At 36.6% G+C, this 25,023-nt stretch overlaps 1 protein-coding gene across 1 annotated transcript in view; it reads right to left on the minus strand.

Moving 5' to 3' along the window:
- LOC149263140 (MADS-box protein AGL24-like) overlaps window positions 1–2,900 on the minus strand; it is a 293,922-nt gene extending 291,022 nt beyond the window's left edge. The window contains exon 1 of the mRNA XM_089387219.1: window positions 2,506–2,900. Coding sequence (XP_089243345.1) covers window positions 2,506–2,759 — 254 coding nt within the window. The 5' untranslated portion in view covers window positions 2,760–2,900. The remainder of the gene's footprint in view (window positions 1–2,505) is intronic.
- Between the last annotated feature and the right edge of the window lie 22,123 nt (window positions 2,901–25,023).

A 25,023-nucleotide genomic window follows, 5' to 3' on the forward strand; every position in this document is an offset into this window, starting at 1 on the left:
TTAAAAATGTATCGTTGAATTGAAAACTAATTTACATAATGAATCACTTTCAAAGTAACTCAACATTGTATAAACTAAAAATAAGAATATGAGTATTTGGAATAAGTGTTGAAACATTTTTCACTACCCACCAAAGTCACATGTCTTTCAATGTTAGTGGCGGAATTTTTTTTAATAACTAAAGCGTTTGTAATATTTTTTAAGGAGAGGCTTGTTATTAAAAAATATTTAAATTTATATATATATATATATATATATATATATATGATAAAGAGTAAGATTTCGTGTTAAATATCCTTGTATTTTTGTGGGCAATAAAGACAATTATGTAAATTTTAATGTATTTCTATTAATTTTTTATTGTATTATAATTAAAATAGTTTTTTTTAATATCATTGGTGTATTTAAATAAGTTTATCATAAACTATAATATTATTTAACTTTATAATAATATTAGTTTATAACTAAAATGAAGTAACAAACAACTCAGGCTCAAAATATATGGAAAGAAAGGGCATATATCAATAGACCTAAAGAAAAACAATGACATATAATTCAAATTAATATAAATAAATTTAATAAAAAATCTATTTTTATTAAAAGATAATAATTAAATTATTATCGACATATATATAAAGTAATCACTTCATTATAGTAAAATATAATGAATATTTATTTTCAAAATACTAATTTAATATATTTAAATTATATATTTATTAACTTTATAATAAAATATATAAACTGTTTCAAATGTGTAGTATTATTTTATACTATTTTTGTTTTTAATAAACTAATAAATTAACTTTATAATAAATAATTTGTAGTATTATTTTATACAATTCTTGTTTTTCATATGAGGAAGTTTTAATACTATCATATTATTAAAAAATATATACAAATTTAAGCTTAACTTATCGTAAGTTCTATAATATTTCAAAAATCTAATGAATATGAATATAAGGTTAGTCAAACAATTGATTTTGACTATATTCACCATATTTTCAATATTTTCAATTTTTTCAAAATCTACAATCAATATAAATAAACTATTAATTTAATCTTATCTTCCTTGGTTAATATCAACCTTCAACATCATTATTATTATTTTTCACTGGAATCTCCCAAATATTAAGCACAAACAAAAAACTTTATTATGATTCAAAACATATATATATATATATATATACAAATTACAAGTTATATATATACAAAATTATTAATTATATTTGTATTAAATTTAAAAATAAAAAATAAAATATATATATATATATATATAATTTTAACCAAAAAAATTATAATATTATAATTATTTTATATATATATACAAAATTATTAATTATATTTTTATTAAATTTAAAAAATAAATAAATATATATATATATATATATATATATATATTTATATTTATATATATTTATTCGTATTAAACTTTATAATAAAAAAATATTATAATATATATATATATATATATATTAATTACAACTATTGATTTTTATTGCACCAATATACACAAAATTATTAGTTTTGTTTGCATTAAACTAAAGAAACTAGTACACCTATTAATTTTTATTGCATCAAGGAAAATACTACATTCCTCGTCCATAAAATGCGGTGTTAATTTGGTATTAAGCCCAGGAAAAAAAACCATACTCATTCCATTAAACTCGATTCTTAAAAATGTACAGGTATTAATTTGGTATTAAACTAAGCAAATTTGGTATTAAACTAAGCAAAAATCTCTAGGGATGAACCTTACCATCCTTTGGTGGGGGAGCCCACCGCAACTAAATGTAATCAAAGATGAAAATCTGGACAAATTGTTTTCTCAACCATTCAGTACTTAATGTCATGCATAATGGCAATGACCTAGCTGTTTGGCTTCCACCGTGTTTATTTTGCACTCACCGATTATTCCAACACTTGTGGGGAATACTCAACATTTTCGCTCAAAGCATGGAAATCATCTAACCTCAAGGAATGAACGGCACGACACTGTTCATCCTTTCAGGAAGCCGCCTAGACCAGAAAGAAGAAGCGGAATCAATGTGTTTCTTATTTTACGTAGTTCATAGTTTTGAAGAGGTGTCTATGTTTGGTTTTTATTGTTACCCGGCTGGGTAATCAGCAATCTGTCTTTCAGTTAGAAGCCAGAATACATAGCCCCCAGAAAGCAATGGGTATGTTTTGACAAATAAGGCATTTTAACACCATAGACCACCAAAAGTTCTCAGAAATGAAATCTAAATGTATTATTCTTTTCTGTATGTTTGACACAGATGCGAATGGCTACGGAGTCTTATTTTGTTTGTACCTGACTAGTACCATGCACTACTTTTTAACTATAACGGGAAGAACCAGTGACACGCAATGCATTATTTTACTTTTCCCCTCTTTAAGATTAGTTCCTCTGGCTCATGCCCAGAGATGAGGAGCTTACTATTTTTAGAACACGATCACACAACATTAAAAAAAATGAAAACTTCAGCTGCCAGTTGGAATTGTTACCTGAAAACGCTGTATGGCGAGTAGAATCTTATGGTGATAACGATGAGAGCGATATCGAGCGCTCCTGCGGCACCTCTGAAAAGAAAGAATGAACACTTCTGCTGCTCTCTTTCATAAATACTCCATTCAACAGAGGTGTGACCGGCTCCACTTTGCATTGGCAGGCAAATCCAGGCAGTCTGCAAGGACGTCTTAAAAGTGGTTTCCAATACTGGCCATAAAGTACGAGGCATCTTTCCAAAAGTTAACTTCATCTAACCTGTATTAATCTACCTGTCCTAGTTATTTGTGGTAATGCATAATTAATCCTTGTTGTCGAGGAAATGCATTAGTCATAGAAAAATAATTATGAGAATCTGGGAATGATAGGGTGAGTCCCCACTTCCAAATCAGCTTATCCTCTAACTCTGTCCCTAAAATAGTTGAGAGAGCATTTATGGGCAATACATCAATACTAATTTTTTAGTAAGATCCACACTAAGTTCGAGATACCCAATAAAGGGTATTCACGACCGCTTATTGTACTGCAGTCTTCTATAATTGGCAATCTTATGCATTAAATGAGATAGGTTGATCGAAATAGTAGGAATTTAGGGTTTTGAATCTATTCGAATGAGAGTGAGGTTGTTGGTATGGACGAAACCTGTATATTCACGAAGATGCTGACCCAAATTAAGCAGGAATTTTGTGTCAAAGAGTTCCGTTATATTATCGATTTATAATTTGGGGTTACCTAACAGATTTAAGCGATGCAATTCGTTTGAATACTCTTCAAATTCGATACATTTTTCTCGAGCGGTGCTGAGATTCACATCAACTGTACGTTGCCTGATGTATCCAGAAATGCCGAGTTGGCAAGATTACCTGCTGAAAACTACCTCAGCCAATCATTAAATGTAATTAAAATGCTGATAGATCTATAAAATGGTCAAAACCGTATGGTTTTTACCAAATTCTAACCCTACCGTATTAGATGGATGTAGTCCGGGGAAATGATTTCGTCACGTGAAATTGGATTGTGTTCAGTGATTTTGTAAGTTTCGGTTCAATATCGGGATCGACAAGTGTATCAGCATTTATGGGTGGTCGATGAACATTGGTCTAGGGTTTTGGTATCCCAACATTACCCTTATACGATTCTCGGCATTTTATGTGTGTTCGATGGACATTGGTCTAGGGTTCTGGGCCCAACATTACCATTATACGATTCTCAGAGCTGTGTGTTCGATGGACATTGGTCTAGGGTTTGGGTATCCCAACATTACCCTTATACGATTCTCAGCATTTTATGTGTGCTCGATGGACATTGGTCTAGGGTTTTGGTATCCCAACATTACCATTATACGATTCTCAATGTTTTATGTGTGTTCGATGGACATTGGTCTAGGGTTTTGGTATCCCAACATTGCCCTTAATAAGATTCTCAGCGTTTTATGTGTGTTCGATGGACATTGGTGTAGGGTTTTGGTATCCCAACATTGCCCTTAATACGATTCTCAGCGTTTTATGTGTGTTCGATGGACATTGGTCTAGGGTTTTGGTAACATTAGGTTTAATACGATTCTCAGCGTTGGTTTATGTGTGTTCCATGGACATTGGTCTACGGTTTTGGTACCCCAACACTGGCCTAGATACGATTCTCAGCGTGTGCTGTATCCCGAAAAATCCAGAAAATGGGAACGCGTGTATGAGGAGGTATCTCTATCGGTAATTATGGCGCATTGGCATACGATGATGTTAATTGATAGGAGAAAACCCCATTTAGGATGAGTTTGGAAAAGCCAAAAATAGTCCGGTTATCATATCAGCTAGATGAAGTGGAAGTGAAAGTGAATTCACCCAGCACAGTGGCTTGGAAAAGCGTAATCTATGTACTATTTCTCTATCAGGGGGAGGACGGCACGGAGCACATGGTGTTGCTTTTTCAGAATCCACAAATGTCAATTTGCTCTGAAAAGTGATTACAATACAGGCTGTCTTGCGACATTCGTAGCATGTATGGAAGGAGGTCATACGTATCGTGTCTTCTCATCTGTAGCAGACAGTCACCCAACTTTCCTGTGAGCAAACACATAACGCCACAAGCGTTTTGTACAGGTAGCTCCTCCGTTTGGGCGAAAACGAGAATCTTACCCTAAACGATCCATCTCTTTGGTGAGATCAGGTGCTTAGGTTTCGAAACAGACGTCGAAAAGGGTCAAGGATCCGTCTGTGTGTGGAAATGAATGGTTACATCTGAAAAATAAACAGTTCCCTTAAAATGAATGTCATGTCTGTTCCCTTAAAATGGATGTGTCATGTACGATCAAAATAGACGTAGAAATCCTAATCTTGGGATGGTGGGTTATAATTAGTTTATAGATATAAAATATGTCTGGGAAGATTTAATTGTGCCTTTACTGCTTGAGCTTAACTCCCGCTACCATATGTAAAATATGTTTCGGAAGATTTAATTGTGCCTTCACTGCTTGAGCTTAACTCCCGCTAACAGATTGTATTCTAACTATGAGAAATTTTGTATTTTTTTGGTATTGAAGTTGGCCATGGAGGTTTTGGTTTGGTGGAGTATATTATTTTAATAATTTATATTTAAAAATGGTAAGGATTTAATGGAAGGGTAAGTTTGAGTTGCAAGTAAGGATTTGTTGGAATCTTGAGCTTGAGTTTGACTTGTTTTATTTCGCATAATTTAAGTGTTTTAGGTTTTTGGTTTAAGAGCAATTTAAAAAAGGAAAAATATAATATCACCAACAATTTTATCACTATAAAATGTGTTATAATTAAACTACACAAATAAAAATATGGCATACATTTGCAAGTGACTATCAAATTAAATACAAAACTCCAAATATGTAGAAAGAGATAGCTATCATATTAAACAAATAAATTTTCAAAGAACAATAATTTATATATATTGAAAAAAATAATTAATAATAAATAATTTATATATATTAAAAAAATTAATAATTAATATTACAACCCAATTTAAAAATAACTATAATCACCAAAAATTCTATTACAATAAAAAACCAATTTTAATATAGCTAACAATTTTATCAAAAAAAAATGTGTTATAATTAAACTACACTAATAAAAATAATATCACCAACAATTTTATCACAAAAAATGTGTTATAATTAAACTACACTAATAAAATTATTACATATATTTACAACTAAACATCAAACTAAATACAAAATTCGAAATATGTAGAAAAAGATAGCTATCATTGTTAAAGAGATATATTTTCTGAAAACAATTGTTTATATATATTGGAAAAAACATTAATAATACACCATATTAATTATATTGAAGAAAAAAAAAAACTTATTATTGGAAAAAAATTAGTAATATCAATAATATTGACTATTTTGGGAAAAAACAATAACAATAAATCAAATAGATATCTGCATATCGAAGCTTCATGCTGTTCTCCTACATTTTTCATGTAATGTTTTTGGCGAACGGGAAAGGCATAATTTAAGGGCTTTTCTTTAATCGAACTATTCATAAATTTGTACGTTTTGAACTTTGGTGAACGAGAAAGGCATAATTTGAGGATTAACGCTTTAGCATTTCTGGTTCAGCTTTTATTTAATCGAACTATTCATAAATTTTACTTTTTGAACTTATATGGTTCACATCGTTAAAATTATTTTGCACTCAACTTTCAAAATTGTATTTTCCGTGTTTGGGCCGGTTCAAAAGATGTTAGTGTACTAGTTATTTTTTAGTAAAAAGATCACGTATTTCTTTTATATATAATGTCTATGTAATGTCAGGGAGATCAATAAGATATATTGTATTGTGTTTAATGGATTTCTTTTTATTCTCTCTATTTTCTAATATGGTATCAAAGTTAATCTGGCTTGATTTCCTTCCCTCAGGGGAAAAGCCAAGAAGATGAGAGATCCTTGAATATTATTTCTGTGTGAATAAAATAGAATAAGAGATTGTGTTGTGTGAGTAAATTATATTATTTTTCATTTATATATCTGTTGATCGTATGTTTGAGCAAGATTGGTAGTGTGGTGATTGGATGGATCATGTGGGTGGTGGAGCCGGAACGCGGGAGAGTCTGCAGATTTTTGCAGAGCCGGAACAGGATAACAGATCCCAATAGCCTGCGGCCACCTGCCATCCCCGGAGACAGACAGCGATCTTTCCTTCTTCGGTTTTATAGGTTGTCCAAGTTAGGAAGGTGGGGAATGTCTTTACCTGATTGGCTAACAGTTTTACTTGCCTGCTTATGATAGGGAAGATCTCATTCTAGACAGGGACACTCGGCAAGGAATAGGAGAGCCTCTGCATGCACTTGCATGCTGCCACAGTGCACTCCCATGCAGGAAGACGTTTTTGGGAGCATAACTTTACCATCTGGGTTTAGGCTATATATTGCCCTCTGATAGTCAATCTGTGGTTTTCGCCTTCCATCTCAGGCCATTAAACGTAGGTTTCTTGCATGATAGGCCTTTGTCTGGTCTCTTCTTTCGAACAAAGGCTCACTGGGTCGCTTGCTTATCAAGCGATAAATGTGTTTTTGGCGTTAGCTTTTGTTTATCGAGGGTGATTCGGAAATTTTCTTTCTGTCGGTTTTCTGGGGGGGCTGATGTGAGATTCTCTTACCATCTCCGTGGTGGTTTAATCTGCTCAATTCCTGTTTCTGGGATCTGAAGGATGTCTGAATATCTCGTGGAAGCGGATGGTCATGCAAACGACGCTCTCTCTCCTGCTCGTTCCGGTGAAGCACGTTTAAGGTCAGTTTTTTTTCTGTCATTCCTTATATGTTTTCTCTCGCTGTTAAGGTTTTATTGAAGGAGGTCGATTAATAGTTTCATCTTGTAATAGCATTCTGATTTTTGAGCTAACTGAGCTGAAAGGTCTGGTCCTCATAACATAATGATGAAATCCTTCATTTCAAAGATTAAGAACTCTATTGTTTTCTATAGCCCGTGCACAAATTTTCGTATCAGAATAGGGAAGTGGTGGTGTGTCTTTCAGCTTGTATGCTGTTGTGTCGACTGTTCTCCAGCATAGGATTTCCTTTCTTCTTGTGAGCGGTTTTTCAGGGATGTCTAAAAACCAGAGAAATTTCGGGCAACACCTTATCTTTCTGGCTACCGGAAAATTTCAAATTCCTTAGGTCCTTACAAGCGTTAATTGTTTCTGTATCTACCCTTGTCTCTCCAAATCTCTCCAATAGCCGGCAAAGTACATATGTAATTTGTCTCGGGGGCAGGGATTTAAGCTATATCATATTAGCTAGCTGTTTCTTCCATATCTCGTCGACCTCCGCCTCCCATTTCCATCTCTGGAGTCTTCTTTCGTACCAACCCCGCGTCCTCTCCCATCTAGGACCTTTAAATTCTCTCCTGTCTGACTCGACCTTTGTCAGAATCTGATCCTAAGGTTCTGATCTCCCGGATTTTTCTAATAGCATTGACACACTCTGAGGCCTTACCTCATTTAGTGTCTGACATTAGATCAGTAATTTCCTTACGGCCTTCCCTCCAGCTCTTTTATATTTTGGGGATTTTCTGAGATACAGAGAGAATGTTCTAGGTTTGTCGTACAAATTAGTAGGATCCTGGCTTTAATATATGCCCTCTCTCATTAAAAGTAATGGACGACTCGAATTCCTCCGCCACGCGGGCGCTTGTACAAGCTACCATGCAAGCAGAGGAGGAACGGAATAATCATCCGTCCTTATCCGGCTGGCAGGCCACGATGGAGCACATGATTGTTAAGCCAACTCATAGAGGACCTCATAAACCAAAAGGAGACTCCCCTGTCAAGAACCTTTCTTCCTTCTTTAACAAGGCTAAAAACCCCATCAAGACTGATCCTCCTCCGAAGGCCATATGTGTGGACGGTGTTACCCTCACAGAGAGAATTGATACCCTGAAGAATTTTTCGCTGGTGGGGAAATGGCAATTTCCCGAGATGGATGATCAGGTTATGCGCAAATGGTTAACGGACAAATGGGCTCCCCTGATCAGCTATACCCCAATCATCTACCGTATAATGAAGGAATGGTATTCCTTCCACTTTCTGAAAGTCTCTGACGTAGATATTATTCTAAAAAATCCTTGGGTATATGGAAGAAGTTTCTTAGCGCTCTCGCGCTGGTACATGGGTTTTGATCCATTAAAGAACACCCCTTCAAACTGCCTGATTTGGGTGAAGCTACCAAATTTGCCTTTGGAGTTATGGTCGGAAGAATCTCTTGCTAAGATAGGAAACTCGATAGGCAAATTCGTCTACGTCGATCCCTGGTGCAGGGGAGAGAAAGACAAAATAATTGCTTGGGTCCTTATTGAAAAGCCATATAAAGGTGCTTATCCAGATCACTTAGAGATTATATGGGGCAACAGCAAAATTCAGCAAAGGTTGGACTTTTGGGGTATCCCATTTAGATGCTCCTTTTGTCATAAGACGGGCCATTTGATCAGGAATTGCAGCCTTCGATCCTCACGTAAGGTAAGGAAATCAACTATCAGGCGGGTAAGACGATATGAATCTGAGTCTTCCCAGGAAACGGACATCCCGGTCACTGGTAAGCAGACGCATACATCCTTACCGGTTCATGAGTTTACTCAACCAATAGACCCATCTGCTCAGCTGGACCTTCATTGCTCCTACAGAGACTCTCAAACCCGACTAGACTCAATTTCATCGCCTCCATTACATTCTTATATTCCTGAACCTCGGGTGGACCCACCCGTGCCTCTCCCGCCTGATATGAACAAAAACGACTTTGTTGTCGGGTCCCTACCTATTCAGATTTCATCTTCTACTCCGTCTCCTGTCAATCTCTGTCATGTTGATTCGAAGGGTAAAGAACCCATCTGGTCACAGGAAAAATACCTGTGTCTTTCTCCTTCCTCGGGACACGCTTCCCCTGAGTCTCTGGCAAATAATTTTGATAGTGATATTGATTGCCTCCTCAATCGAGCCTCATTGGAACTTGAACCGCTTACTATTCACAAACCGTCCAGCCCGTCCTTCCCTACCATCAGTCCTCAATCCGCAAAAAATATCACTGTTAGAAAGAAAACAAAGGGAGGCACCCGTCACTTCAGAGGGAGAACTGTTGCTACAGAGCATGATGTTAGGAATTTCTCTCTAGTGGAAGTCCCTATTTTGGATTCACCTGAGTTACGGCCCCTTAGAGCACGCGAGGCTGGCGAATCATCAAAATGACATTCCTTGTCTCGATGAACATCAGGGGTTTAGGCGCAGCCCCTAAATTTAATGCGCTCAAAGATGTTTTCTATGCAGCCCATCCGAAGATCATATTCATTCAGGAGACCATGCATCCTAGCCTTGCATCCATAATATACTTTAGAAAAATGTTCCCTAAATGGCATATGGTGGCAACTGAAGCAACCGGTCAATCGGGTGGCCTTGTAGTTTTTTGGGATCCTACATGGATCATGGCAAAGGCATATAAATGTTGTGCTGGAATCTTAATTCATGCTTCAATCAGGGGACAATCTGAGCCCCTCAATCTGCTGAACATCTATGCTCCATATAAGAACAGGCTGCCCTTTTGGGAAAAGCTTTTTGAATCTCACATACTTGAGATAGAATCGCTGCTATTAGCTGGCGATTTTAACTTCACTCTAAATGCTGACGAGTGCTGGGGGAATTGCAAGAAATTTGATTATATCTCAGAAAGAATAAAGAAGGAACTTCTCAACAGGGATCTGACGGATGTTGCTCCAGAAAGATTAATGCCGACTTGGGATAACTGTCGGACCGGGCAAGCATATGTTGCTAAGAGAATTGACAGGGTTATTATTCATGCCAGCATCATTGGTATTCTGGGCATGCCTTCGTTATCAATTGGGAAAGAGCACACATCCGATCATAGGCCCATTTTTTTATCCTGGCAAGGGAATATTCACAGAGTCGGATACTCCTTTAAATTCAATTGAACTCTCTTGGAGGATCAATCCTAAAATGTGCTCATATCAGAAAACTGGAAGCATTTACAGGAGTCTGAAATGGCTCCTTTTATACCATTCCGTGAAAAGCTAAAAAGGCTGAGAGTGGTCTCCAAAGAATGGCAAAAAAACAAGAAGAAGCGGGATAATGAGGAACTGAATAACATCCGGAAGGAATTGGATTCCCTTTGGGAGTTACATGACCCTAATTCCCTTACTTTTGAAATGAAAAATACAATCAGAGAGTTGGAAAAAAGAAAAAACAAGATCCTCCTAAGAGAGGAGGAAACATGGCGCCTCAAGAGCAGAGCAATATGGATAAAAGCTGGAGACAGGAACTCAAAATTCTTCCACAAATTCGCCAGTGCAAGAAGGGAGAAAAATTCTATCTGGAGTATTAGAGATGAACAGGGGAACATTCTCCTAGCACAGGATCAGATTTCGTCAGAGGCAGTACGATATTTCCAAGCACAATACAGAAGGAGGGAGGTTGTTTTCCAGGATGCCCTTTGGGGTGTTGAGCATGTGCCTGAAATTTTCAACGAAGAGGCAAATGAAGATTTTTTTAAACCCATCTTTGAGGAAGAACTTCTTAAGGCCATGAAATCCTTCAAAAAGGATAAAAGCCCGGGGCCTGATGGCTGGCCAATAGAATTTTTTCTACATTTCTTCGACCTCTTCAAGAGGGATTTGCTGAGTATGGTAGATGCATCCCGCATGGCAGGAAACATTCATTCGGCCACTACCTCAACTTTCATTACGCTTATCCCAAAGAAGCGTAGAACTGAATCCTTTCAGGATTTTCGGCCAATCTCTTAATGTAACATCGTGTTTAAAATCATATCAAAAATTGTTGCAGAGAGAATGAAGCCCTTTCTGAATGCCTTTATCACCAGAGACCAGCATGCTTTTTTAAAGGACAGATTCATCCTGGATGCGGTCGCCATGACACAAGAAAGCCTTTTCAAAATGATATCAAAGAATATGGAGGCGGCAATCCTTAAGATAGACTTACAGAAAGCTTATGATTGTGTTGACTGGGGTTTTCTGAGAATTATGCTGGCAAAGATTGGACTTAAGGCACAAGGTGTCAATTGGGTCATGTCTTGTGTGAAGAATGTAAAATATTCGGTAATTGTGAATGGAATTCCCTCGGTCTTTTTTCAGGCTGAGCGGGGCCTTCGGCAGGGATGTCCCCTTTCCCCTCTGCTCTTCATTCTGGTGATGAACACTCTTAGTCTTCAGATCAACAAAGCTGTTGCGGACAAAAGATGTCTTCTGGTCAAGATCTGTAAGAACATTTCCATCTCACATAATCTTTTTGTTGATGATGTCCTTATATTTGCAATGCTCTGTCGGGCCTCCTGGGCTTGCATAAATGACATTCTCACTAGATTCCAGAAGGCTACGGGCCTGTTTGTAAATAAGGAAAAATCCTTCTTGTATCACAACGATGTCGGGCTGGATATCGTTCAGTGGATCTCAGACCTGATGGGTATATCAACACTCTCATTACATCAGGGTTTTAAATACCTGGGTTTCTCTTTAAAGGCAAAAGGATATTCTACTAGGGACTGGCAATGGTTGCTGGAAAGGTTCTACAAGAAGATTGCACTATGGGAATATAAATTCCTCTCACTTGCGGGCAGGCTCACACTAGCACAATCTGTCCTCTGTCAACTTCCAGTCTATTGGGCTCATATTTTCTACCTTCCTAGCAAAATCATCAAGCAGATGAATAGGTTGATTGCAAATTTTCTGTGGGGAGGAAAAGCATATCAATGTAAATTTCATCTTGTAAAGATGGCATCCATTTCTGTTCCAAAACGTATGGGTGGATGGGGCCTCATACACCTCCGTTCTTTTGGTAACGCTCTTCTCTGCAAGTCTCTGTACAGAGGAATTTTTGGGAACGGTCCGTGGAGTAGTCTTGTAAAGATCAAATATCTGAGGGATAAGCCTGTTGAATACTGGTACAGGAAACGGATCCTTGGTACTAAACACGGCTCCATGATCTAGAACAGCCTGCGGAAAATCCATCCTGTCTTCCTTGGGAATTTCTGCTGGACTTTATATTCAGGATCACATATTTTTATTGCATTTGATCGTATCTTCTCTGGGCGGGGGTTCACATTTCCTCCTTCACTGCTATATGATTTTCATAGATTGGGGATCTTTACATGAGATAAATTAATCAAAGAGTGGTCCGGTGCTTCTCCGATTTGGAAGGACGGGGAGGAGCTTCATCTGCCTCGTCAGTCAACTCTTCTATGGGTACGAGAAAAAGCGAGTCTTGACGGTTTGGCAATCACCCGCTCGTGCACAAGGGACAATCTCATATGGTCAATTCATAAACCTATGTGCGTCAAGAACATATACACAGAAATGATCTATGTTGCTGCCGGAATCCCTTCTCCTCTTTTTCCTCTCTGCTTTTGGAAAGCGCAATGTCCGATGAAGATGATTACCTTCTCATGGTTGCTTTTCCGGAACAAAAATCTTTCATGGGAGAATCTGCAGAGGAAAAATTGGCAGGGGCCAAGTCAATGCTCCATGTGTCGAAATGCTTTGGAAACAAATATGCACATGTTCTTTCAATGCCCGACTTCCCTCACAATCTGGTATGAGTTATCAACATATTTTGTTTTTCCTCTCATCTCTTTTTCTTCTGTACAGGAAGGCTTTCTCTGGTGGAGCAGACAATCTCTCTCTTGGAGATCGCTGTTCATTATCACTTGCTGGCACCTGTGGAATTGGCGGAATGCGCATATCTTCCAAGATTCTAAGGAACCTCTCCAGGCTATTCTACAGCGTATTCTGGCTTGCCATGACTCCTATCGTTAACATCTTCTGCTAAAATATGTGATCCCATTAGTTTTGCTGTGGGTGGTGAACCTGAAGTAGTTTTGTCTTCGGAGTGTCTTCGGAGGTCACTCTTTCATCTGAATCTGTTTCCTTTTCACAACGCAGGATGTAGCAATCGTTTTTTCCCTTTTGTTTTTGGATGGGATCACCTTTTCGAACAACCACTGTCTCTGTTATTTGTCACTGTTCCTTCATATGTGTCTTCTTTTATCAAGGTTCTTTTGTAAATGTTGATAGGTATTATCTGCTACCATGGTTTAGTCCTGCATCATTATATAGAGGCCTGGGCATCTATGACAATCAGTCTCTTCTGAATATGTATATTTTGACCTTTATATCCACTTAATATAAAGCCATGATGTTTTTTTTCTCTGAAAAAAAAAAGAGATTGGTAGTGTGGTAGTGTTGGGTTTTATAGCTCTGTATGTTGGATTCTTGTTGAAATATTGAGCTGATCCATTGTAAGTTTTCAAAAAAAAATATTCTTAAAGGGATTTGTTGTTGTGTTGCTTCTACTACAATGTGATTGAGTTTGCAACAAATGGGTGGCTCTGCTCATTCGATGCCAAACTGTGATCTCAGGTTAGATGTGCGAAATGCTGAAGATGAGACTTGACAGCATAACATTGATTCGTGCGGAACCCAAATTTGTGATGGAACTGTGGGCAAGTGCGTTGATAATGGTGAAGTTGAGGGTTCATGATGAATTCCGCTCACAAATTCTTCAACATGTAAATGTGGACAGCTGTGATAGCAAATATTGAAATCGTTCTTCAATGAGGAGTTAATGACACCTGGAGAAGATCTGGGTTATCAATAATGGACAATTCATTTAGATGGAGGTGGGGTACCAATAATGGATAATTCATTTTTTTATGGTAAATTTTTTTGTGATGAAAAAGTTTTTATGGTGGGTGAAATAAAGTTGTGATGATTAGTTGGTATGTATTAAACAAAAAAATGTTGGTAAAAATCAAATGATGCAAAACTACAAAGAACATGTAGGAGCATTAGTCACAGGTAGTTATTAATAAGGTCAAGCTGGTGTGACCCGTCATAGGTTATTTTATAAGGTCAAGATGTAGAATTGTCAGGTGAAGACATTCCGTATGGAGAATACTATCCTGTATAACTAAGAAGGCTTAACTAATGAAGGCTGGGGAGGGCCGTGGATTCACATATGGTGGCAGTTCCATAGGATGGTTCAGTATGGACACTGACCCATTGCGCTCCCAGAGGTTGAGAAGCGTCAATTCTGCAAAACTCATCAACCATGGTCAGATACATTTTAACTGGAGGTCAAGTGACAGCTTGAAGATGTGGTGGTGAAAGAGCGGTGTTTGCAAGATTCTAGAGTGGATGTGGGTGTTGATGATGACCATATCAAACAAATTTGAAAAAGATTTATTTATTGTTATAATATGGGTTTTTTATATTTTCTACATGTAAGCATTAAGGGAGGGTGTTGGAAGTAATGCTTCCATGGCTTCCAAGTTGTCCTGAGTTGTATTGTGTGAGTCCCTAGGTTAATATGTGTACTAACTATTTTTTGTAATCTAGATCCACCATTCTCGGATCTACAAAGATAAATTATTCCTATATATGTAATGTCCGTGAGATCAATAAGACATATTGTGTTTGGTGTTGTGTTTAATGGATCTCTTTGCTTTCTCTCTATTTTCTAATAGCTAAAGGTGCATTTATGATTTACAGAGATTGTAAACTTAGTTTTGATTAAAGTATCATTTTAAATTCCGAGGAAAGCGGTAAACTCATAATTACACCAAAAAAAATTGAAAAAATGGGAAGTCAACTTTTTTTTAGTTATAGCTTAATCTATATTGAAGAGAAAAAATATTAGAAACTTTTTATAATAGAAATTTGGTTAAAAGATTCATTTTTTAATGTGATTTAAGGGAAAAAATATTATTATTGGTTAAAAGATTTTCCAAATTTTGTGGGCAAATTTTGATTTGTGTTTTTTAAATTGGTTTTTTTTATTTTACATATGGATTCATCACTATAAAAAAAAAAAAAAAAAAAAAAATAGGGCACTTCCATTATCAAGAGTTCCCCTGTCAAACTTGTGATTTCAATGAATCTTTGCCGGATTCTAAGCAAATTAGATCTGAAAATAAACCATAAAATTTTTCAAAAAGTTGCATTTAAAAACTACTCTGAAATTATTAAAATGAATGTTTTATATATAAATATATTATAGTTTTATAATAAAATATGTAATGATTTTTTAGAAGTAACAAGAAATAAATTTTAAGTAATAATAGGGAATAAATAGTAAGTAGTGATAGGAAATGAATGATAATATTTTGTACACCATGAATGTAGTGTTAAGGGTTTCCAACACTTAAAATTAGAAAGCCATTAATGATATATGATTTTGTTATACATATTCACTAATATTTAAGTATTAGAATTGGTGAAATACAAATTGTGTGATTTTTAGAACTTGATAATGATTTATGATAATGATTGAAAAATACATTGAACATACTTTCAACCGTTTTGCTAAAAGAACTTTCACCCTAAAATTTTTAGGAAATGAGTTTTTTTTTTTTTTTTCATTGGCTTCATATTTATTTTATTCTATAGTTTTACTTCATTTCATAAATTTATTTAGAATGCCAATTTTTTAAAACAACTTTTATCTATTTTAATTAGTTTTTAACAACTTCATTTAAATCTATATTCTAATATTCTTAGATATCATTTCAAGCAAGACTATATAATATAGTTCATTAAAAAATAATAATAATGTGTATTTTACAAAAAAATTCAAATTTCTTTATAAAAATAAGGTGTAGTTTATGTATTAGATGTTTTTGTATATTATACAACTCAAACTCAATGTTTTAAGAAATCTATACATATTTCTATTAAATTTAACTAAAAACTATTAAAAATGCAAAATCATCAAAATATAAAATACATTTGTTTTTATTGTGAAATTTAATTCCTTAAATATAAAAAGACTTTTATATGCAATTTGAACTTACATCATAAAAAAATTTACAACTAAGTTATATAAACTTTGGCACTATATTAAAAAAAAAAAAAAAAAAAATTGTATTAAATTTCTTAGTTTATTTTTTCCTAAGAAAAACTCAATCATATTTAAATGAAGAAAGTAATTTTGTATATACACGTTCAACATGTATTCCATAAAAATTAGTGGGGACTAAAAACCAATCCTCCAAAGTGTGAAACATATAATTACATCCCCATATTAGGAAATACATAACAGATTTTGTCCATATGAGCATATACAAAACATACATGAAAAAAGTGATATCACCACATTATCATAAATATATACAACAAATCAAAATATTGTGGATCAATGTCATCTTTGATCCAAAGAGAATGAGAAGTATACCATATGTAGAAAAAACAACAACAACAAGCCTGTAAAAAAATCTTGAAATCAAAATTGGCTTCCTCATGAATCATAAACTAGGTCTCGAACAACAATGACTCTTCTATTTTTTCATTTTCATTTTCCTATTCCACTATGGTCCAAAAATATTTCTCCAAATGTAAGCCATATTTTGTTAAGTTGTCTACAATCTCGTTCTTTTCCTTAAAAATGTGTGAACGTGAGAAATATGTAAACGATGTAACAATACGAGAAACATCCTCAATAATAGGCCTAAGATATATATTGACGTGAGAAATAATGTCATTAAGCTAGTTTATAGTTAGTTTGGAATCCCCATATGTGAATCTGCGAACATTCCTTCTCTTTTGCAAACATAAGCAAATATTTCCAAGCAAGGAGCTCTGATCTATTATTAGTCCCAGGACTTAGGCCCAGCTTGACTATGAAGAAATGGTTTGGAGAGAGGAATAGAATAAATCCACCACTGCTATGTTGTCCATTTTCAATAGAAGCTCCATCAAAATAACCCAATGGAATGGACTAATCAATACTTTTAGGGGTGATCACATTGGGAGCATGAGAATCCTTTTCCTATGGAAATGGCTTAATATGGTCAAAATTTCACCAGTTATGTGAGATGGAACTAAAACCTTATCTTTGAATATGGCCCACTTCCAAGCCAACCATACCCCCTAACAAATGATAGTGGTAAGGGATTTGATGGGACAACTTAAGGGATTATAGTGTTGGGTCTGGAGCCTAATTATCTTCTATATTCAAGGGTATCGCCGCATTGGACCCCAGTTCGTAATGGGGTTGCAAAGCCGCCCGTAAAATATACACTGCAGGGGGGGTCCAGGGAAGGGGGGGCGGCTACGACCTTTGGGAGCCCCCCCTAGCAGGGGATCAGGGGCAGTGCCCCCGAAGCTAAAAATAGATGTAAAATTGCCTTGTAAAATGTTGTAATTTCGTAGTCAATCTAGGTCGTTCATTAGGCAGAGATCTAACGGTAGAAGTTATGTTTAATTTAGGGTTTTTTGCCCTAGAAGGCAACCCCTCGCTATATATAAGGGAATTGTATTGCGTCTATGTATATCTGTATTTTGAGTGAGGAAGAGAGAGGAGATTGAAGGAAGAAGAGGGAATTACAACGGATCCGTTGTAGGTTGTATCTCTTCAGTTTGTTGGATAATATAAAAGGAAGGATTGGTTGTTTCTCCGTTGACGTAGCCCAAACTGGGTGAACCACATATATCTAAGTCTCTCTTGTTTTATGCGTTTTCTTTGTTTATATTTCTACAATATTTTATGTGTTCCATTGCTCTGTAATATATAATTTTCTAACATATAGTACCATGAATTCCAAGCCTCTTCTAGACTGCCACCGGTCCATGATATTAGGTGACCCAACACGGATCTACAAAGTTGCCAAACATTTTGGAAGAAAGGACATTCCATAAAAACATGAATAACATTTTCCTCATCATTTTGACAAAAATAACACCATCCACAACCACACATGTACCTTTGTTGAAGGAAATCACATGTGGGAGTCTTCTTCATCATAAGACACCACATTAAGATTTTAGATTTCGAGGAACATTTGGCCTTCCATACAACCTTCCACCACCATTTCACCTATAAATCCAAATTGTTAGCTATAAGATAAACAAAACCAAACTTAGGAGAATATATTCGAGAGGGGGAGATACACCATATAAGTTCATCAAGCCTGCTAGTAAGAGGAATATGATAATCAACTAAAGCAAGAATGTAATCTTGTCATGAATCCTTGTATTCATTTGCAATACCTAGTTCTTCAGTAAATAAGAATCCTTGATGACAAAATTATGAGAGAATAAGATTAACAATATGTGTTTATTTGCAAAAGCCACGATCACTAAGCCAATCAATCAAAGGGGGTGGCAGCAAATGACGAAGACCATAACCAATTCATAGGTCGAGACCAAGTTGAAACCTATCACCTCTACTAACTTGCTAAGCAAGGTCGTTGCCAATAATATCGTAAGTATTTAGAATAGCTCACTAGATTATGGAAATTTAGGATCATGGTTTATCCAGTCTACGAATCTAGTCTTCAATAGAAAAAGGAGCTATATATTTATGATGAACCACTAGTGTCCAAAGACTTTCAATATAGATCAAATGCCATGAAAATTTAGTTGCCAATGATTTAGAGAAGTGGAATATATTCTTTAATCCAAAACCACACAGATCTTTTGGTATGGAAATAGCTTCCCATCTCATCCATGGAAATATCCCTTCTTCGTTTTTCCCTAACCAAAGAAAAAAGGATCAAAGTCTCCTAATTTCTTGAGAATCCTTTAGGGAATTCAAACTAGATAAACCTAGTATACTAGGATCGCCTCCAACACTGATTTAATAAGAGCCAAATAACCTTCTTTCGAGAGCCATCTCTGACACCAACAACTCAAAATTTGTTAAAATGTAGCAAGAAAAGTCTTCATTTGACTTGTGCCTTAGTCAAATGGAGAAATTCAATTTTCCACATCAGCAGGATGACTTGGATTGTAGTTAGCTAGAGTGACATGGCCTTGTCTCCTAGTTAAGTCATTAAATTCAAGTTATATGCTAGAAGTAGAGTTGTGCATGGGTTTATTGCTAAAATTTAGCAATCTAGTGGAGTTATTGTTAGTTAAACTCAATTAACTGATCTCTATTCTTTAGTGGAGTTAGTAGGAGTTCATTTGAGTAGTTATAACAGTTGTTAACTCATTGATCTATTAGTTAACTGATCAATTTACTAAAAATAGACCTAGTCATGCATAGAATTCGAATTGCCTAGTTGGAGTGGAGTAAAAAACACATTATAATTATAAATTGTATGCTAGTTGTGTGTGCATTTTTTTTTGCATTAAGAAGTTGGTCAATTCCTTAAGGATTTGCACAAGGAAATAGGGAATTCTCGTAATTTTTAGGGGATAATTTCCTCCAGCATTTTGAAAGGAAATAAGAGGAATTTTGAGGTTTGAATTGGCTAAGTGTTGGTCAAAGTCGAGGATCATAATTGCAGTGCAGGGAGTGCTTCAGGATTAAGCAAGACATTGTAATTGATCCATATTCTCATCTGATTTAATGCAAAGCAGCAGGTGGGTGTTTCCCAGTTGGGTTCCCCTGTAAAATCATTGTGTTCCTTGAGTTTTCATGGTTGCATGTTATTTCATGTGTTTCTATTGTGTGTTTCCCTTTCCGCAAAATAGTAGAAAAAAGTTTTTTCTCTTGATTTTAGTTCGATTTCATCAACAGTAGCAAATTTCTTGCAATTTCTAGATGGTACTAGAGCATCGGAAGACTACATAGAAACCTTTTTCTATATCTTCTCGCAAAGAAATTTCACTTTGCAGAGTTTTTGGTTTAGAATATCTTTAGTGCAAGAAAAATGTCTTTCAACAAATTGAGGCTTGAGTATGCATTGGAGGGCACCTCAAATTTTTACGCTTGGAAAGACAAGATGGAAGTTTCCTTGGATGACAATGAAGTATGGGAATATACACAAACTAGTATTCTAAGACTAGCAACATCATATGCATAAGAACTTGCTCAGTGGAAGAAAGACATAGAAAAGGCCAGGAGGATTATTTTGGACAGTGTCAAAGATCATGTGGTTTCGAACTTGCATGGAAAGGAGACTCCTTTTGCAATGTGAAAAACTCTCACAAATATCTTCCATAGTAGCAGTGATGCCAAGAAATTGGCATTGAGAGATAAAATAGAGAGCATCTGAATGCAAAAAAGTGAAACCTTTCCACAATACCTATCTAGATTCACTCAAGTTAGAGATGAACTTGGAGGAGTAGGAGAAGATGTGCCATCATCCGAACTTGTGATCTTAGCACTCCTTGGCCTTCCGAATTCATGGAAAAACTATCAGGATTTAGTTAATGGAAGAGACAAGCTACAAGATTTGGAGATACTTTGGGTTGATTTGGTGTAGGCAGAGATCATACAGAACACTAGAGATAGTGTCACAACGAGAGCTGAGGAGGAAGAAAACTTTTCCTTGGTGGGAAAGGGAAAGAAATCCAAGGGAAAGAAGGCCCAAGGAAAGACAAATTCCAGCTAAAACTAGGGCAAGAAGAAGGACCTCAGTGAAATTAAATGTTTTCACTACCATGAATATGGACATTATGAAACCATGTGTCCGCATAAAAAATCTGGGCAGAAGCTCGTAGGAGGAGCAAGAGGAGATGCTCTTGAATCACAATTCGAATTAGATTTCACCCTCATTGCATGTATAGAAATTATTGTATGAAGAAGTGTATGGTACTTGGACTCTGGTGCCTCATTTCATATGACAGGATCTAAGGAGTTCTTCAAGATCCTGGAGGAGAAGGACCTACAATTACACATAGAACTTGGAGATGATAGGCAGTATATTACCAAAGGAATTGGTATTGTCACCTTTGAGAGGGAGACAGACTCCCATCTACACCTGAAAAATATAATGTACTTTCCCGGGCTAACGAAAATTTTGATTTATGTAGTTGTATTGGAGGATAGAGGTTATGATGTGGTGTTCAGTAAAGGGAAAGCTTTTATGAAGCATGTTGCTACTGGAAAAGTAAAACAAATTGGTGTTAGAGTTAAAAACCTCTACAAGCTAGAGGTGGATGAATGTGTTGCATTGAGAAATAAAGAAGAACATGTTCAAAGTCGAGATGTTGGAGAACTCCGGCATAGGCGTATGGGTCACCTACACCATGGAGCTTTGAAAATCATGCAACATATCACCACAAGACTTCCAAAATTCATCCTTGGCCAACATGATGTTTACAAGGGATGCCCTCTTAGAAAATAGGTAAAGTCTCCTTACATGGTTGAGATAGCAGAGTTGGAGCAATGTTGGAGCGAGTCTACTCAGATGTTTGTGGCCTTTTTTTTGTAATCTCAGTTGCAAAAAACAAGTATTATGTAATTTTCATAATGATTTTTCTCGCAAGTGATGGATATATTTTATGAAGAAGAAAGATGAAGTGTTTGAAAAAATTGTTGAATTCAAAGCATTGGTTGAAAATGAGACTGGTTAGAAACTTAAATCCCTGAGAAGTGATAATGGATGAGAATTTATGTCTAATGCTTTTAAAGAATTTTGTACCAAGGGAGGAATTAGAAGAGAACTGATTTCACCCCACAACACACAACACACAACACACAATACAACAATTTATTTGCAGAATAGGAGGCCTCACAAAATACTTGGCATGATCACACCCAAAGAAGCATTCTCTAGGAGGAAGCTAGATGTATCCCATTTTTTAATTTTTAGAGCTACAATCTATTATCATGTCTCCAAGGATAACAGGATAATTTGGAGCTTATCACTTAGATGGGGATCTTTGTAGGATACATAAAGACACCTCATAACTATTTTTTGTATCTTCCCTCACTCAAGATGACAGTCATGAGGAGAGATGTCATATTTGATGAGGAGAAGGATATGAGAAGCTCTCTAGAGTGAGAGCTGAGTATTGCACTAGAGGAGTGTTAGTCAGAGCTTCAAGATGTTGTGGAGTAGCCACATGTGGAGGAGCATATAGAAGGAAAAGTGAAGGTACCCACTTAGCCAAAATCTTCCAAAGAGGGAAGAAAGAGAACCAGAGAGTCTGATAGGTTGGTGCAGGATGCACGGGAGCACGTGGGAGCTCCTACATCCTTGCGCAAGCAGAGGGGATCACCAGACAAGTATATGATTCTAGGCCCTCTTCATTTGAGGAAGCAGTTTCCCACCAAGTGTGGGTAGATGCTATGGTGGAAGAGTATGACTCCATCATGAAGAACAATGTATGAGAGGTGCTACCAAGACTAGAGAACAAGTTAGTGATTAGTTCTAGGTGGATATACAAAGTGAAACATGCAATTGATGGCAATATCGAGAAGTACAAGGCCAAATTTATGGCCAAAATCTTCTCACAGGTAGAGGGAGTTGATTATGAGAAGACATTTTCCCCGGTGGTAAGATAATCCTCCATCATACCCATTATTTTATTAGATGCAAAATTGGGGTGAATTATCCACCAAATGGATGTGAAGACTGCCTTCCTCGATCGATTGGTTGAGGAAGAGATTGTGGTATTCCTACTTAGTGTTTCACTAAGTGAATATCGAATTTTGCTCATTTTTGACTTATTACATCATTTCACTTAGGAGAAGTGGGCTTAGGGGCATGAGAAGCACCCCAACATTAGAGTTCGATGGAAATATTGCAACTTTGGTGGAGTGTGGGGGCCACGACAAAGTAATTCCATCACACATGGAGAGTACGCTCTCATTGGAGCAAAATTGGTGAGGGAAATTCGACGTGGGCCCACATGGGAAGCCTTGAAGGAAAATCAACAAAAGGAAGGAGGGTCTCTCATTTTTCTCATCATCTATGATTTTCAGAATGTGTCTTTTGACAAGAGCACACTTGAGCATGAGCCAAGTCTGTATGTGTTGTTCAGCACACCGAGTGTTTCCGAGCGGAAATCCCAGACCTTGCATCGGTGGACTTTGAGTTCCATCCCAAGGAGGAATTTCTTCTTCATTCCAATTCGTACCAACAACAGTGAGTCGAGTTACAACAACAGGGAGAGTTACAGCAGTGCAGGTACTGCACAGTCATAGCTAGAGGCACTCCGTGAAGTTCCAGAGATAGGGGAGTTTACGGAGGAAATCAAGAGGGAAAGCTTGGGGATCCTCCTAACAGGGTTTGCAAACATTTTTGGAGCATTCAACAACATAATCTTCAGGTGGGTCCATTTACACAGCAAGAGAGCCAACCAAGCCCAAGAGGGTTGAAATTTTGGGGTCAAGCTTTGGCCAAACCCTTCCTGGGTTATTCTGGGTTTCTTGAGTAGAGGCCTGGATTAATTTCCCAAAATTTTCTGAGTAGTAGATAATTTCGGGAATCAACACCATTTCTGGGCATTTACAACGCAACACTTGGGCCGAATTTACAGCAAATTGGAGGACGATGATTCATTGATCATTTTGGGCTTTTGTTAGCTTTCTTAGAGCAAGCCTAGGTGCACTCATTCCATCACCTTGTTGTACACCTCTTTCCATTAATAAAATGAGTATACAACATTGTATTGGATGTAAATTCGTGGTTTGATTGTTTGTTCTGATTTTATGGTGTGTTTGTCTATTTTTCTTTATATATTTACTGTTAATTTTCCCTTAGGGATATTACAGAGATTTACATAGAGTAGCCTGAGGGGTTTGAGACATTTGACAAGGAGACACATGTGTGTAGACGTGGGAGAGCCCTTTATGGTCTCAAGAAATCACCTCGTGCTTGGTATACTTGGATAGACACATATCTCAATGGATTGGGCTTCACCAAGAGTGAAGCGGATGCCAATCTCTACTCGTTTGTTGTAGATGACAAATTTCTCATTCTAGTCTTGTATGTAGATGACATGATACTATCAGGGGATGAGAAGTTGATCCAGTCTTGCAAGGAGGACCTTGTAAGAGAGTTTGAGATGAAGGACATGGGCTTGATGCACTACTTCCTTGGGTTGGACGTGTGGTAAGGAAATGGAGAGTTGTTTGTGGGTTAGGGGGAGTATACCTCCAAAATACTTCAGAGATTCGATATGCAAGACATAAAGCCTATGGACACTCATCTAGCTACCAACCAGAGGAAGGAGGATGCTTCTATAGGAGAGGCAATAAATGCTACCATATACATGTTATTGGCGGGGTCCTTGATGTATCGACTAACATATGTTATGTAGTTAATCGGCTGAGTTAATTTATGGTGAAACCTACCAAGCTTTAATGGAAAGAAGAAAAACATGTGCTTAGATACCTCATAAGCATACCACATTTTGGGCTATGGTATAGGAGGACTGGTGGTGTGAAGCTCCAAGGCTTGACTGGTGTAGATTGGGCAGGAAGTCCATCAGACAGGAAGAGAACTTTAGGAGCTATCTTTAGTGTTGGGTCAATAACTATTTACTGGTATAGCATGAAGTAGAGATCTATAGCACTCATCTCAATATAGGCCAAGTATATGGATGCTAGTCAAGCACCATGCGAGGCCATATAGATGAGGAAACTTTGTGTTGGTGTTTTCAGTGAGGAGATGGATCCTACTATGATTTACTGTGATAATCAGAGTTGTATCAAACACTCTGAAAATCTAGTATTTCATGTCAGTCCAGGCACATTGATATCATGTACCATCACTCGAGATATTGCGTGCAAAGGAGAATCCTGATGTTGCAGTACATTCCCACTGAGGAACACGATGGAAACATTTTTTGAGAAAGGCATTTT

Source organism: Pinus tabuliformis, chromosome 6 (genome assembly GCF_031772625.1).
Source record: "Pinus tabuliformis cultivar Carrire ecotype Pingquan chromosome 6, CPIR1, whole genome shotgun sequence".
In the NCBI taxonomy this organism is placed as follows: domain Eukaryota; kingdom Viridiplantae; phylum Streptophyta; class Pinopsida; order Pinales; family Pinaceae; genus Pinus; species Pinus tabuliformis.